Below are 17,118 nucleotides of genomic sequence, written 5' to 3' on the forward strand. Positions count from 1 at the left end.
TTCGAGGGAATCGCCCACCTCAGTCTCCCAAGTAGCTGGGATTACAGGCACCCGCCATCATGCCCGGCTAATTTTTGTATTTTTGTAGAGATGGGGTTTCACCATCTTGGTCAGGCTGGTCTTGAACTCCTGACCTCAGGTGATCCTCCCACCTCTCCGCCTCCCAAAGTGTCGAGATTACAGGCGTGAGCCACCGCGCCCGTCCGGATGAATTTTCAAACAGATACAATCCAGTTTCCTATATCACACGGCGGTTGTGTGGATGGGTAATCCATGAAAAGCCTAGTGCTGGCACTCAGTCCCAATAAACGTTAGCCTAAAAATTAAGAACTTTTCAAAGGGATGAAATGTGCTTTCTATTAGAAGTAGCTGCCAGTGACATCTTGGGAGCCTCTTTTTAAAAGCAAAAAATTATTTCATCTTAAATTTCCACATGTTCAGATTTTTATGCATCTGATTTTAAGAGAGTATGAAACAGCTTGCGCTCATATTTACTCACCGTCATATGTTAATCGTATCATTTCTGAGCTGTTTTTGATTTTACAAACCCTTAAGAAACAAACGGATTAGGAACCGCCCATTAACACTGGTAGCAAATGATTTAAAATCAGGGTTGCTGGTTTTTCTGTGATAAATAATCTGTCGGCTTCAAGACGCACAGATCTCAATTTCATGGAAAGAAGTTGCCTGATATAATTTTCCACCCGAGAGAAAAATAAAGGCTGGTACTTGGAACCTGCAAGCAGTGCGTTTGGAACTCCGGACTCAAGTGCCTATTACGTAATTCCACAGCGTCCCAGCCTCCAAGCCGTTTCCCGAGCCCTCCACAGGAACAGGGGATAAGGTTACCACGCCCGCGGTGGCCGGGGACTCTAAGTTTCGCGTGTGGCTTTTAGGAACGTTTATATTTGAATTTCCCTGAACCGCCGAGTGTGGGCGGTGGCGCAGATCCGCCCCGGAAACCTCCGGGCTCCTTCCCGCCTTTCGCAGGCCCGGCCCCTCCAAGGGGTCCCCGCGGGGCGGCGGGAGGGCCCGGAGGGCGCTGGGCCCAGGGCCGCGCGGGTGGGCAGTCCCGGGCGTCCTTCCTTGCCGCCCTGAGTCCCGTCCGGGCACCGCCCAGGCGGGCGTGCCGAGCGGACGGTTGCCCGAGTGCCAGATTTTAAATTTACAGGCCCGGCCTCCGGGCCGCCGAAGCACGCTGCCCGTTCCCCATTGGCCGATGACGGTCACGTGGAGGCGCCAGGGCGCGCCGGCCATGTTGGGGTGTGCGGCGCCGCGGCCCGCGCCACCTCCGCCCCCCGCGGCTTGCCTCCAGCCCGCCCCTCCCGGCCCTCCTCCCCCCGCCCGCCGCTCCGTGCAGCCTGAGAGGAAACAAAGTGCTGCGAGCAGGAGACGGCGGCGGCGCGGACCCTGCTTGGCCTCCAGTCACCCTCGTCTTGCATTTTCCCGCGTGCGTGTGTGAGTGGGTGTGTGTGTTTTCTTACAAAGGACATTTCGCGATCGATCGATTGATTCGTAGTCCCACCCCCCCCCCCCGCGCCTTTGCCCTTTGTGCTGTAATCGAGCTCCCGCCATCCCAGGTGCTTCTCCGTTCCTCTAAACGCCGGCGTCTGGACGCGAGCGCAGGTCGCCGGTTTGTGCCTTCGGTCCCCGCTTCGCCCCCTGCCGTCCCCTTCTTGTCACGGTCCTGCTCGCGGCCTCGCCTCCCCGCTGTCTCCGCCGCCCGCCATGGCGACCGCGACCCCCGTGCCGCCGCGGACGGGCAGCCGCGCTGGCGGCCCCACCACGCCGCTGAGCCCCACGCGGCTGTCGCGGCTCCAGGAGAAGGAGGAGCTGCGCGAGCTCAATGACCGGCTGGCGGTGTACATCGACAAGGTGCGCAGCCTGGAGACGGAAAACAGCGCGCTGCAGCTGCAGGTGACGGAGCGCGAGGAGGTGCGCGGCCGCGAGCTCACTGGCCTCAAGGCGCTCTACGAGACCGAGCTGGCCGACGCGCGACGCGCGCTCGACGACACGGCCCGCGAGCGCGCCAAGCTGCAGATCGAGCTGGGCAAGTGCAAGGCGGAACACGACCAGCTGCTCCTCAAGTGAGTGCTAGCTGGCTGCCGCGTTAGCACCAAGGAGGGTCGGGGGCGCAGTCGCGGCGGCCAGCTCACCGGGTTGTGCCCTGGGGAGGGAGTGCAGAGGCCAGGATGCACGCGTCCTTCGGAAGGAACAGGGTCTCGGTCTCCGGAAAGAAAAGGAAAAAGAATCTAGAGTTCATAGCGGGGCAGGGGTCGCGGAGGGGGCTCGAACTGTAGCGATGGGGGCCGTGATGCCCATTTCTAGGTTTTGGATACCCGCTGGGACGTGATAAGTGCGCGCCTGGGACTGCTGAGAACGAGCGCCAGCTTTCGCACCTCGAACCCGGGGAGCCGGCGCGGAGAGGCGGCCCGCAGGCCCCAGGTGCAGGGAGCTGGAGCGCGGACGCGCGCTCGAGTGCGCGCCCGGGTTTCCGGCCGGCGCGAGACAAAGCGTCTAGCGGATTTGCAGTGCCGGGATGGCCGGCCGTGGAGGACAGGCAGCCCGCCTCTAGAATGAATGAGCTTCGCGCGGGCAGAGGGAGGAAGGGGAGGGACCTTCCCGGAGCATCCGCGTCTCCTGGGGGTGGGTCCCACTTTGGCGCGCTCAGTCTTGGCCCTGTGACATTTTGCGAAGGTTCTACGCCTGCTTTGGGCGGGAGAGAGAGGCGGGGCTTGATCCGCGCGCCTCCAGCCCGCCTCAGGCAAGTTAGGTTTGCTAGCTGGTTAGCTTTCTCAGGGCAAAGGTGTCCTGTCTCAGCGGGGATGGTGCGAGCCCTCAGGTGGTTCTGCGCAGGGAAGGAAAGCCGGGTTTGTGCATGTTACTGACACTGTTCTTCGAGTTGCGGTTCGCCTACCCCTCAGGCAGCGGCCCCCTCTCCCCAGCTTTTGCCGCCTCATAGTATAGTCGGGCTTTCGGGTAGGGACCGTGCTTAGTACCCCTTAGTCGGCCATTGTACAGATAGTAGACCAGGGCAGGTGACAGGGTGCTATGTAAATGCTGAGTGTTTGAGCGAAGGAGAGTTTGTAATTATTCACCTAAGCGAGTGTGAGTTTTCATTCCAGTGCACAAGGATACACTTGCAGACCTTTGCAGGCCTTATTTTGATTTTCTGATAAGCAAAATGGCCTGTCATCAGTAGGCAACAAGTGTTGATGTCATGCTTTAGAGATTTGCAAAATTTGGGTCTGGAATTCGTGCTCGCCATTAGCACGGCCAACTGAAATTTCTGGAGGTACCTTATTCTCATTTTGACACTCTTTGTCCCTGCTTCTTGGATTTACTAAGCCTTGGTTTCATCTTTTGAAATGAGCGGTAAGCTCACTCACACTGTTGTTTCCATGTTTCTCCAACTTTTTGCCACTGAATTCCTTCAAGTCTTAGATATCGTTGCTTGTAAGACTTGCCATTAGATTTGTACCACTAAGAAGATAAAAACACCAGGACCAACTGTGTAGGAACCATCCTGTTGGACCCATCATGATTTCATAGATATTAAAATGTCACACAGGGCCGGGCATGGTGGCTCACACCTGTAATCCCAGCACTTTGGGAGGCGAGGTGAGCGAATCACTTGAAATCAGGAGTTCGAGACCAGCCTAATTGGTGAAACCCCGTCTCTACTAAAAATACAAAAAATTAGCCAGGCGTGGTAGCACGCATCTGTAGTCCCAGCTACTCGGGAGGCTGAGGCAGGAGAATCGCTTGAACCCAGGAGACGGATGTTGCAGTGAGCCGGGATTGCGCGTTGCACCCCAGCCTGGCGACAGAGTGAGACCCTGTCTCAAAAAAAAAAAAAAAAAATATATATATATATATGTGTATATATGTATGTATGTATGTGTGTATATATATATATCTGGGCGTCGTGGTGGGCGCCTGTAATCCCAGCTACTGGGGAGGCTGAGGCAGGAAAATTGCTTGATATCCAGGAGGCAGAGGCTGCAGTGAGCCAGATGGTCCACTGCACTCCAGCCTGGGTGACAGAGTGAGACTCTGTCTAAAAAAAAAATTCACACAGATCAATGATCTGTTGTGAACCAGTCACCGTTCTATGTTAGAGGGTACGAAGATTTTTTTAAAAAATGAAGTACTATTCTTTGTTGCTGAGAGTGTAGTGGGGGAGCTGTATCCCAGCAAGCAAATAAAGATTGTCTTTTGTGTGATGTGAAGCATTTTGATGCTGGCGCTTTTGTAATCTTTCCAGGAGTTATCCACAGGTTTTTCACACAGTAACAAGGCTGCCACCTGGCTGACACTAGTTGTAAATGTATGGATTCTAAAATGCATGCTGGTTTCAGTGGGGTTAAAAAATGAGAATAATGTGTATTAGAATCAATGAAATAATGTATGTGATACAGTTTAGGTAATAGCAGATGCTAAGGGAATAAAAATGAAGCAGAGTGAAGGGTTAGTGTGATTAAGGAAGGCCTGTCTGAGGGGTTGACAGTATCTATTCTCCCAGGGTAAGTAGTGTTCTGGGATTATATTTTTCTTAGGTCTCTGCTACTGTATGTATATTCCTATTGCCAGGATTAGGTGTACTCTTCTTTCCCCCTCAGCATACCATCATTTGCTCAAAACATGCCACGTTTTAGTTTGCTCCTCATTTGAATTATGACTTTTTTAATATGGATTTATTCCTCAGTAGCCTTTCGTTTTTCTTGTTGATTAAGAAAAATTTGCCCTCAGTGTGTTTGCAGACTTTTTGAAGATATTTAATCATAATATATATCACATGAATCTACTTTCTTCCCTAGAGTTCTCTTTGCTGAAGGTATGCTGTGTACTGATGTCCTGTAACTTTTTTTTTTTTTTTTTTGAGCTGGAGTCTTGCTCTGTCGCCCAGGCTGGAGTGCAGTGGCGCAATCTCGGCTCACTGCAACCTCCGCCTCCTGGGTGCACACCATTCTCCTGCCTCAACCTCCCGAGTAGCTGGGACTGTAGGTGCTCGCCACTACGCCCGGTTAATTTTTTGTATTCTTTAGTAGAGACGGGGTTTCACCGTGTTAGCCAGGATGGTCTGGATCTCCTGACCTCGTAATCTGCCCGCCTCGGCCTCCCAAGTAGCTGGGATTACAGGCGTGAGCCACCGCGCCTGGCCGTCCTGTAACTTATTAAAGACAGCTTCCTGGCTGGGCACAGTGGCTCATGCCTATAAAGCACTTTGAGAGACCCAGACAGGTAGATCACCTGAAGTCAGGAGTTTGAGACTAGCCTGGCCAACATGGCAAGACCCCGTCTCTACTAAAAATACACAAATTAGCCGGGTGTGGTGGTGGACGCCTGCAATCCCAGTTACTCTGGAGGCTGAGGCAGGAGGCTTCGCTTGAACCAGGAAGGCGGAGGTTGCAGTGAGCTGAGATCACACCACTGCACTCCACCCTGGGTGTATTTTGCTTTTCCTTGGTTTCTTCATATTTTGTTGAAGAACATCCTTAAGTAATTTATTCGGAAAGGATGGCAGGAGGTAAACTTTCTGATTCCTGTATGTCTGAAAATAGCTTTGTTTAGTCTCATGCTTGATTGGCTGTTGGGCTAGGTATAGAATACTAGGTTAACATTTTTCCAGAACTTGAAAGTATTATTTTGCCCTATTGTCTTCTGGCATCCAGGGTTGTTAATGTGTTTCTTTCTTTTATTTCTTTTTTTTTTGTTTGAGACTGAGCTTGGCTCACTGCAACCTCCGCCTCCCAGGTTCAAGTGATGCTCCTGACCCAGCCTCCCAAGTAGCTGGGATTATAGGTGTGCACCACCACACCCAACTCATTTTGTATTTTTAGTAGAGACGGGATTTCACCGTGTTTGCCAGGCTGGTCTCAAACTCCTGACCTCAGGTGATCCACCCACCTCAGCTTCCCAAGGTGCTGAGATTACAGGTGTGAGCCACCATGCCTGGCCTATATTTAATTTTTTATTTGGAACCAGAGTGTTTGTAATTAAGTATAATCATCATTTAGGTAGATTTAGATTAAGAAAACAGCCTTGAGAGAATTATAGATTCCAAGTTGCTTAGTTTCTTTTTGGTTCCTCAGCACACAAAATACCTTAGAGGCAGAGCATGGAAATGCTTGGTCTGAAGAGAATTTGGCAATAGTTTCCATGCATGTGGTGTTTGAATCCATAGGAATACAGATCTCATATGCAAGGTACAGTTACTCTGATTCAGTCCAAGCCTAGTTATATTTTGCTGAAAGCTTTTTTGGGAGAACAGTTTCCAAGAATGATGATGAATGCCATCACTCAAAACTTTAAACAAAAAGTACAGAGAAATTGACTTGTTTCAGAATTTCACTGTTAACTATATGGGAAAAACAGATGTAACAGAAAGTTGTGTTTATATCAATCTTCAATAACTGGTTTTATGGATTCAGACATTTATTTTCCTTCAGTGGTACAGGTCCCCTATCTTCTCTGTAAAACCCTGGGGGCCAGATGTGCTTTGGAAGTAAAAGCAATTCCAATTTAAGACGGTAATATGATGCACATACTGAATATGACACCCCCAGTGGAGTTTATAGAGTTAGGGTAGATAAGAGTTAGCACTCTATCATGAAACATTTCTGAGGGAGAGATATTGTCACGGCAGGTGGAGAAAGACAGATTGAAAATAGACCTGGTTTCAGGTCAGGTTTTGCCACTAAATGTGTTAACAAAATTTTAGGTTTTCAAACTCTGAAAGTACAGATAAAAGACTGTGGATTTTTGTTTGTTTGTTTGTATGTATGTATGTATGTATGTATGTATGTATGTATGTATTTATTTATTTATTGAGACAGAGTCTTGCTCTCTTGTCCAGGCTGGAGTGCAGCTCACGATCTCAGCTCACTGCAACCTCCATCTCCCTGGTTTAAGCAATTTGCCTGCCTCAGCCTCATGGTTAGCTGGGATTACAGGCACCCGCCACCACGCCTGGCTAATTTTTGTATGTTTAGGAGAGATGAAGTTTCGCCATGTTGACAAGGCTGGTTTTGAACTCCAGAGATCAGGTGATCCACCCATCTCGGTCTTCCACCATGCTGAGATTACAGGCATGAACCACCTTACCCCACCAGTACTTTTAAGTCCTTTAGCCTGTATTTCCTCATCTGTGTAATTATGATATAAATAGTAGTTTTCTGAATCTCAGGGAGAGTTAAGAAATTTAGGCCTTTTTCTGGCTTGTTATTAGTTCAAATTATGCAGCATACTGATGTAAATCTGATAAACTATTTTTTAATATTTTTTAATGAAGAAGGGGTTGGGAGTTTATCCTATATTTTATATATTTACTATGTTGGCTTTCTACATATTTTGGTCATTCATAGAAGGAACTTTAGGAAATGCCCGTAGGTGAAACAAAATCTTCAGGGTTGTTTTAACACTCATGTACTTTGGTTTTCATACCTAAAAGAATAAAAAATGCTAATTTTTTTTTTTTTTTTTGAGATGGAGTCTCACTCTGTCAACCAGGCTGGAGTGCAGTGGCACAATCTCAGCTCACTGCAACCTCCGCCTCTTGGGTTCAGGCAATTCTTCTGCCTGAGCCTGCAAGTAGCTGGGATTACAGGCACCTGCCACCATGCCCAGCTAATTTTTGTATTTTTAGTAGAGACAGGGTTTCACCATGTTGTCCAGGAAGGTCTCCATCTCTTGACCTTGTGATCTGCCCGCCTCTGCCTCCCAAAGTGCTGGGATTACAGGCGCGAGCCACTGTGCCCAGTCAAAAACATGCTAATCTTTTTTAGGAGCGTTTTCTTTGTACATAGGATGATTAATTGAAAAACAAGGACCTTTGCCGGGCGCCTTGGCTCACACCTGTAATCCCAGTACTTTGGGAGGCTGAGGCGGGCAGATCACAAGGTCAGGAGTTCGAGACCAGCCTGACCAACACAGTGAAACTCCATCTCTACTAAAAATACAAAAATCCGCTGGGCGTGGTGGTGCACGCCTGTAATCCCAGCTACTCAGGAGGCTGAGGCGGGAGAATCTCTTGAACCCAGCAGGCGGAGGTTGTAGTGAGCCGAGATTGTACCACTGCACTCTACCCTGGGCGACAGAGTGAGACTCTGTCTCAAAAACAAAAACAAACAAACAAAAAAACCACAAAAAACAAACCTTCATCATCCTGTGTATTACCATATCTTTTTTTAATGTACTGATTTTGCCCTGTTTGAAGCAGATTGACAGTATACACCCTAGCCTTAATATGAGTTATCAAACTTTTATATTTTTATAACTCTTAAAATATAAGAGTTATAAAACTAGTTAAACTGCTTTTTATAGTTCTTTTATGTTAAATGTTACTTTAATTTTCAAGGGAACACTTGGAAGGACCAAACCCCTAAAACTGATTTAAAAGTCTATGAAGCAGGTTCCAAATAATTAAACTGTCATGACATTTCCTTCCCATGCTTTCAAAAGATGTTTGATAAAGCAAGATCTTTTGGAGTTGTTTATTTAAGTTAGGGGATGAGACTAGGTAATATTTTGCATACCCAGATTCAAGGAAGTAAACAGGCGGAATGAAAGATAAAGCACTATTAAAATATGATGGGTCTTTTCTTTTTCCTGTCTTTACACAGTTGCTGGTTATATTTATTCTTTCATTTGTATAGATGGTGTCACCTCTGATATGTCTGAGTTAGAAATTCTTTAGACTTTTTTTTTTATACCATTAGTGTAAGTCTCTTTCATGTACAAATGTTGAGAATGAGCCTCAGATATCAGTTGAGTAATGGGACCCTGTATAGCTGAAGTTCCCAATTATTTTTAGGATCAGAGAAGTTTTTAAAATCAGTTTTAAACCCTTTTTACAGTGTAACTCTTTGATAAGGAGATTGTGCTTTGGCTGTCATTTGAATTTCTTTTTTTTTTTTTTTTTTTGAGACGGAGTTTCGCTCTCGTTGCCCAGGCTGGAGTGCAATGGTGCGATCTTGGCTCACTGCAACCTCTGTCTCCCGGGTTCAAGCAATTCTCCTGCCTCAGCCTCCCAAATATCTGGAATTATAGGCACCTGCCACCATGCCCAGCTAATTTTTTAATTTTTATTTTTAGTAGAAACGGGGTTTCACCGTGTTGACCAGGGTCATCTCTATCTCCTGACCTTGTGATCCGCCCACATTGGCTTCCCAAAGTGCTGGGATTACAGGTGTGAGCCACCGTGCCCGGCCTAAAAATTATTATTATTATTATTTTTAATAGACTGAGTCTTGCTGTGTCGCCAGGCTGGAGTGCAGTGGCACAATCTCAGCTCACTACAGCCTCCGCCTCCCGTGTTCAAACAATTCTCCTGCCTCAGCCTCCTGATTAGCTGGGACTACAGACACATGCCACCATGCTGGCTAATTTTTTTTTCTTGTTTTTTTTTTTTTTTTTTTTTGTATTTTAGTAGAAACGAGGTTTCACCATGTTGCCTAGGCTTGTCTAGAACTCCTGAGCTCAGGCAGTCTGCCCACCTTGGTCTCCCAAAGTGCTAGGATTACAGGCGTGAGCCAGGGCGCCAGGCCAAAAATTAAAATTTTTACACAGGAAATGTATATTTATCATAGGAAAGGAGAAAACACAAACACCAAGAAGAAAATTAAAAATCACCCTTAGGTTGGGCCCGGTGGCTCATGCTTGTAATCCCAGCACTTTGGGAGGCCAAGGTGGGCGGATCACCTGAGGTCAGGAGTTCAAGACCAGCCTGGCCAACATGGCGAAACCCTATATCTACTAAAAATAAAAAAATTAACCAGGCATGGTGGTGGCCATCTGTAATCCCGGCTACTCAGGAGGCTGAGGCAGGAGAACTGCTTGAACCCGGGAGGCAGAGGTTGCGGTGAGCCAAGATTGCTACACTGTACTCCAGCCTGAGTGACAAAGCAAGACTCCCTTTTGGGGTGTGGGGGAAAAGATGCAGGAAAAAAAGCTGATATTTATTTTGTGCCAATTCTGTTTGCCAGGCATTACAGTAGATGCTTTATAGACATTGTCTTTTTTTTTTTTTTTTTTTTTTTTTTGAGACGGAGTCTCCCTCTGTCACCCAGCCTGGAGTACTGGAGTGCAGTGGCGCGATCTGGGCTCACTGCAAGCTCTGCCTCCTGGGTTCACGCCATTCTCCTGCCTTAGCCTCCCGAGTAGCTGGGACTACAGGCACCCGCCACTATGCCCAGCTAAGTTTTTGTAATTTTCAGTAGAGACGGGGTTTCACTGTGTTAGCCAGGATGGTCTCGATCTCCTGACCTCGTGATCCGCCTGCCTCAGCCTCCCAGAGTGCTGGGATTACAGGCGTGAGTCACTGCACCCGGCCAGACATTATCTTTTAAGCTTATGATAACTGCTGATGAGTGAGGAAACTTCAGGCTCAGAGAGGTTAAATATTTTGCCTGGGATTACTTAGTAGAGTAATGGAAGCTGGAAAGGATGGTAGCCTGACTTCTAGCATTGTGATAGGGTTTTCACATACATAACCTTATTTCATCCGTACAACAGTGTTCTACAGGTATTACTCTAGTTTACCGACGTGAAGCAGGCTCACAGAGTATCATTATCTATGGTTGGTACTTGAAGTCTCAGATAGGATAGTTGATTTTCAGATCCCTTTGGGTGCTACTTTTGGAAATGCTATTAGTTGCATGTTTTTCACGTTGATAGTAGCCTTCAAGGAAGGTAATTTTGGATTTGTCAGAAGGGTAGTTGTCAGTAGTTGAAACAGCTGTTTGAAATACTGAGGGCTTCATTTGCTAAAGAAAGGTGAAGATGAATTACTGAAAGAGATCGCTTTTATCTTTTTTCTCTTCTTAAAAAGCTACTTTCCCACTTTATTCCATGCCTTAATAATTTAAAAGAAATTAAAACCTCTAATAAATATTTAATACTCATGACAGAGTGTTCTTTCATTTTTTATTCAAGACACATTTTTGTGGAACAGGTACTATATGCCAGGTCTTGAATCAGATGCTGGGAATAGATGGGATACTCAGTCCCCATTATCAAGTTACTTACAGTCTAGTGGGGAAGACAGAAAACCAACACTACAGGATTGTGCTACTGTAAGTGCGGTATACTAATAAAATATATCAAGTTCTATGACACCAGTATCCAGGTGTTGCTGTGGAGAAACAAGAACTGCTACCTAAGGCAGGCTAGGAGCCTTGTGAAATTTTGAAAGACATACCAGGGGAATCTGAGCTAAGTATTGGGAGGTAAGTAGGCGTTTGCTTCTAAATGGAAAATGTTAGGAGAGTGAGTTGTCCTGAATGTCAAATAATTCATATAACTGGAGCCATATATATGTGTGTGTATGTATATATACATATACAGATATCTATATAGGTATAGATTTTTTTTTTTTTTTTTTTTTTGAGACGGAGTTTCACTCCTGTTGCCCAGGCTGGAGTGCAATGGTATGGTCTCGGCTCACTGCAACCTCTACCTCCTGGGTTCAAGTGATTGTTTTGCCTCAGCCTCCCAAGTAACTGGGATTACAGGCGCCCGCCACCACACCCGGCTAATTTTTGTATTTTTAGTAGAGACGGGGTTTCAGTATGTTTGCCAGACTGGTCGTGAACTCCTGACCTCAGGTGATCCACCCACTTCGGAGTGCTGGAGTGCTGGAGTGCAGTGGCGCAGTCTCAGCTCACTGCAAGCTCTGCCTCCCGGGTTCATGCCATTCTCCTGCCTCAGCCTCCCGAGTAGCTGGGACTACAGGCACCCGCCACTACGCCCAGCCACTAATCCCAAAGTGCTGGGATTACAGGTGTGAGCCACTGCACCTGGCCTACTGGAGCCATATATATATGTAATATATGGGGTGGGGAAGGGGATTGCATTTTAAGTAATGAGTAGACCCAAGATTTTAAGGCAGAATTGTGACATGATCATTCTGGCTATGCTGTGGAGGGAAAAAAAGAGGAGAGGTACAAACAGTAGTAAGAACACTTGGGGAGTAACAAGGCAGCCCTTGAACTGAGGCAGGTGGAAGAAAGGAGAGAAGGTGGATTTAAGAGATACTGAACATAAGGGACTAGGGAGAAGAGTCTAGGGCGACTGCTTCCATGCTTGGGTGCCTGGGTAGACAATATTGCTCTTAACCGAAATTGGTGGAGAAGGAACAGGTTTGGAGGACTCTAAATCAGTGAATTAGTGGTGTTTGCCAGACTTTAGGTAGCAATGTCAGTTGGCAATTTGAAGTACTCAAGAGATATGGAAAACACGTGCATATGAGGACTGGGTAGAGAAAGGAAAACCCACAGTGGGGATGATAAGTAATAGAGAGGTGAGGCCGGGCGTGGTGGCTCATGTCTGTAATCCCAGCACTTTGGGAGGTTGAGCGTTTGGATCACTTGAGGCCAGGAGTTTGAGACCAGCCTGGGCAACATGGGGAAACCCTGTCTCTACTAAAAATACATAAATTAGCCAGGCGTCGTAGCACATGCCTTTAATCTCAACTATTGTGGAGGCTGAGGTAGGAGAATCACTTGAACCTGGGAGGCAGAGGTTGCAGTGGGAGGAGGTTGCAGTGAGCTGAGATTGTGCCTCTGCACTCCAGCCTGGGTGACAGAGGGACACTTTGTCTTAAAAGGTGAGAAAAGAGAGTTGAGTCATGGAACAAGAGTTTTTTGTTTGATGAAGCCTAAAAATCATCCGTTGTCATTGGTGTCTTTGGTGCCGTAGGTGATTGTTGACTGAGAGGAGAGCCTTTGGTTAATAGAGGAAACCCCTGGCCATAATTAAAGGGAGAGTGAGAGGAAAAAGATTATGAGTTTAGAACACTTATTCAAGAATGTTGGCAGTGAAGGGAAGGATACATGGGTTTTTTTGTTTGTTTGTTTGCTTTTTGAGACAAGGTCTCGTTCTGTGGCCCGTGCTGGATTGCAGCGGTGCATGGTTCACTATAACCTGGACTTCCCAGGCTCAAGTGATCCTCCCACCTCAGCCTCTGGAGTTGCTGGGACTACAGGCACACGCCACCACGCCTGGCTAATTTTTTGTGGGGAGAGGGTTTTGCCATGTTTCCCAGGCTGGTCTTGAACTTTGAGCTCAAGCAATCCGCCTGCCTTGGCCTCTCAAAGTGTTGGGATTACAGGTGTGAGCCACCATGTCTGGCAGGAAGGAGGCATTCTTAAGGGTCAATTTAAACTAGATTCTTACTCAGTGTTTATGTAACAAAACACTGGACAGGGGACCAGAACTCTTATCCCTCTAAGATTCTGTACTAAAATGTGATCATTTCACCCCCTTTGGTTAAAACAGTAGCTTCTAGGGTAAAGACTAAGACCCTACTAATAGTAGGGTGACCATACAATTTAGTATCTAAATTGGGATACTTTTGTGTGTGAAAGAGGGAGCTGTTAATAATTATGCAGTAACAGCTCGCATAAACGGAACTTGTCCTGGGCAATCTGGGACATATTTGCCCAGGTTATCCTACTTAAAAGTTCTTTCCCTGCATGGGCTGGCCCCAGTCTGACCCTCCAGCTTCATCTCATACCACAGTTGAACTTGTTTACACCTCTTTAGCCATGAAATCCTTTATTCAGTCCCTTTTACTGTGCTCCTCTTAAAATAGGGCCTTTGCATTTGGGGTTTCCTTTGGATATTTTTTTTTTTTTTTGAGAGTGAGTATTGGCTGTGTCTCCTTGGCTGGTGTTCAGTGGTGTGACCTTGGCTCACTGTAACCTCCGCCTTCCAGGTTCAAGTGATTCTCCTGCCTCAGCCTCCTGAGTCGCTGGGATTACAGGCACCTGTACTACACCCAGCTAATTTTTTTTTGTATTTTTAGTAGAGATGGGGTTTCACCATGCTGGCCAGGACTGGTCTTGAACTCTTGACCTCAAGTAATCCATCTGCCTTGGCCTCCCAAAGTGCTGGGATTACAGGCATGAGCCATCGCATCCGGCCTCCTTTGTTTGGATTTCCGTCATCATTGGGTTACTTATCCCTCAGGTTTCCTCTCAATATTCATTTCTTTAGAGATGTCTTCCCTGACTTCCCTGATTCAGAGTTTTCTAATATGTATGTACCTTGGGAAAAAAACCAAAACCTATAACTTTCTAGCAGTGGGGTGTGTGTGTGTGTGTGTGTGTGTGTGTACACATAATTTAAGGACTCAAAAGAGTTCTCCAAGACTGCTCATGAGAAGAATTACTTTCAGCTATTTTCAGTGCTCCTTTGCTATTTATTCTTGTATCTAGATGATAGTGCGACAGTGTTGACTTTGTACTATGGACAACAAGGAATTGAGCTCTTTTATTCTATTGTCTTCATAACACATTTTTCTTATCCTCCCAATAGTCATATATCACATTTTAGTTTAGGTCAGTGTTTGGTATCTAAAGTATTGATTCAGTGTGTTCTGACACAAATATTTCTATAATTAGCTCATATGTGACAGGTAAATAGAGAGATGATATTATTGTAATTGGAAGTTGTATTGCATTATATGTGCCTTGTCCTAGTAAATCCTAGTAAAGGTGAGCCAGAATAGCTAGAGTATAGTATTAATCTTCAGAAGGAAAGACGATCCTCAGCTCTGCTTTCACCTCTGTTTTAAGAAAATTAAAAGTGAGTGCCCGTGCCCAGGGTTCTCTCCCCCAGAGAGGTGCACCTCTAGCTTTGCTTTTGTAGCCAGTCTTATTCTTGTGTTCAGAGCTCTGTTTCTCTATTGTCTAAATTTTTCCAAACCAGCATTTCCACTCTGTTGTTTTTGTGCGTTTTATTTTTTATTTTATTTTATTTTGAGCCGGAGTCTTGCTCTGTCACCCAGGCTGGAGTGCAGTGGCGTAATCTTGGCTTACTGCAACTTCCACCTCCCGGGTTCAAGCGATTCTCTGGCCTCAGCTTCCTGAGTAACTGGGATTACAGGCATGCGCCACCATGCCCGGCTAATTTTGTATTTTTAGTAGAGACGGGGTTTCACCATGTTGGCCAGGCTGGTCTGGAACTCCTGACCTCAAGGGATCCACCTGGCTCGGCCTCCCAAAGTGCTGGGATTACAGGTGTGAGGCACCGTGCCCGGCCTTTTTTTGTGCATTTAAAAACATCTTTTGACGCAGCTCTAGCCACACTAAACTGACTGCCTGGGCTGTCCAGATTACCTCCTGGGATGCTAATTCTTTTTTTTTTTTTTTTTAGCAGAGATGGGGTTTCTCCGTGTTGGTCAGGCTGGTCTCAAACTCCTGACCTCAGGTGATCCACCCACCTTGGTCCCCCAAAGTGCTGGGATTACAGGCGTGAGCCACCGCGCCCGGCCGAGATACTAATTCTTTATGTTATTGCTGGTGCTCTGTTTCAGAGTGCATAGGTTTTGAGTGGTCTATTTATTCCAACATTATTTTTTCTACTTGCTCTGTTATTTTTATTTTTATTTTATTTTATTTATTTTTGAAACGGAGTTTCGCCCTTGTTGCCCAGGCTGGAGTGCAATGGCGCAATCTTGGCTTACCGCAACCTCTACCTTCGGGGTTCAAGCGATTTTCCTGCCTCAGCCTCCCGAGTAGCTGGGATTACAGGCATGTGCCACCACGCACTGCAAATTTTTGTATTTTTAGTAGAGGTGGGTTTTGCCATGTTGGCCAGGCTGATCTCGAACTCCTGACCTCACATGATCTGCCTGCCTCAGCCTCCCAAAGTGTTGGGATTACAGATGTGAGCCATCACATCTGGTCTGCTGTGTTATTTTTAATCTGTACAGAATGCAAGAGTTGTCAGAAGCACATATGTTATAGCAGAAATACTTATAAATACAGTCCCCAGCAAAACTCAGTCATATACTGTGATTAGTTTTCCTTCCCTATCACACCTTTTGATCACCTGTAAAAGTAGTGTTTTTTCCCACTTATTTTTTTTGTATAATTATATAGCGTCTATGACAGTTGTTAAAACATCAAATCATTTAGGATCATTTTTTAAATTAATTTTATCTCATTAAATAAAGAATTACCTTTGGATACCTTGTGTTTTTTTCCAGTCTAGTTGTATTGTATAAGCATTGATAGTTTGGGTATAGAATTCTAGGTGATAAATGCTATTTTCTTAGACTTTTGAAGGCATGTTTTGGCCAAGGCGGGTGAATCACCTGAGGTCAGGAGTTCATGGTGAAAGAGAGAGAGAGAGAGAGAAGAGAGAAAGAAAATGAAGCCATGTTCTTTAGTTTTCTAGCTCTCATTGGCTACAGAAGTAATGATGAGTGAAAAATTTAAAAGCTTGTAGGATCTTCTTTTGGTCCAGTTCTAAAATTTCACAGGGATGGCCGGGCGCGGTGGCTCACGCCTGTAATCCCAGCACTCTGGGAGGCCGAGGCGGGCGGATCACAAGGTCAGGAGATCGAGACCACGGTGAAACCCCGTCTCTACTAAAAATACAAAAAATTAGCCGGGCGCGGTTGTGGGCGCCTGTAGTCCCAGCTACTCGGGAGGCTGAGGCAAGAGAATGGCGTGAACCCGGGAGGCGGAGCTTGCAGTGAGCCGAGATCGCGCCACTGCACTCCAGCCTGGGCGACAGAGCGAGACTCCGTCTCAAAAACAAAAACAAAAACAAAAAAAAACAAAATAAAATAAAATAAAATTTCACAGGGATGTTCCTTGTAGATCTCTTTTCATCCATTGTGTTGATCATCTGATTGAATTCTTTTGATCTTGAAATTTATGTCCTTCAGTTGTTGGAAATTTTCTTGAATTATTTCCTTCTTTTTTATTACCATATGAAACTCCTGTTACTCAAATGTTGGATCTCTTACCAAATCCTTTGGTTTTCCCTTGTTTAAAAAATATTTTTTCTCTACTAAGAGATGTTCTCAATTTTGTTTTCCAATTTTTGCTATTGTATTTTAAATTTCTAATAGCTTCTTTTTATTCTCTTTCTCTCTCTCTCTTTATTTAAAGATAGGGTGTTACCCTTGCCCAGGCTGGAGTGCAGTGGCATGATCTTGGCTCACTGCAGCCTCAACCTCCTAGGCTCAAGTGATCCTCTCACCTCAGCCTCTGGAGTAGTTGGGACTAAAGGTGTGTGCCACTACACCCAGCTAATTTTTTGATTTTTTTCACAGAGACAAGGTCTTACTATGTTGCTGGTCTCAAACTCCTGAGCTCAAGT

The 17,118-nt window shown here is 46.0% G+C and overlaps 1 protein-coding gene across 1 annotated transcript in view; it reads left to right on the forward strand.

Annotated features, from left to right (window-relative positions):
- The first annotated feature begins 1,257 nt into the window (after window positions 1-1,257).
- LMNB1 (lamin B1) overlaps window positions 1,258-17,118 on the forward strand; it is a 58,854-nt gene continuing 42,993 nt past the window's right edge. The window contains exon 1 of the mRNA XM_005557657.4: window positions 1,258-2,087. Within this exon, the coding sequence (XP_005557714.3) occupies window positions 1,729-2,087 (359 nt within the window). The 5' untranslated portion in view covers window positions 1,258-1,728. The remainder of the gene's footprint in view (window positions 2,088-17,118) is intronic.

The sequence above is a fragment of the Macaca fascicularis genome, chromosome 6 (assembly GCF_037993035.2).
Source record: "Macaca fascicularis isolate 582-1 chromosome 6, T2T-MFA8v1.1".
Lineage (NCBI taxonomy): Eukaryota > Metazoa > Chordata > Mammalia > Primates > Cercopithecidae > Macaca > Macaca fascicularis.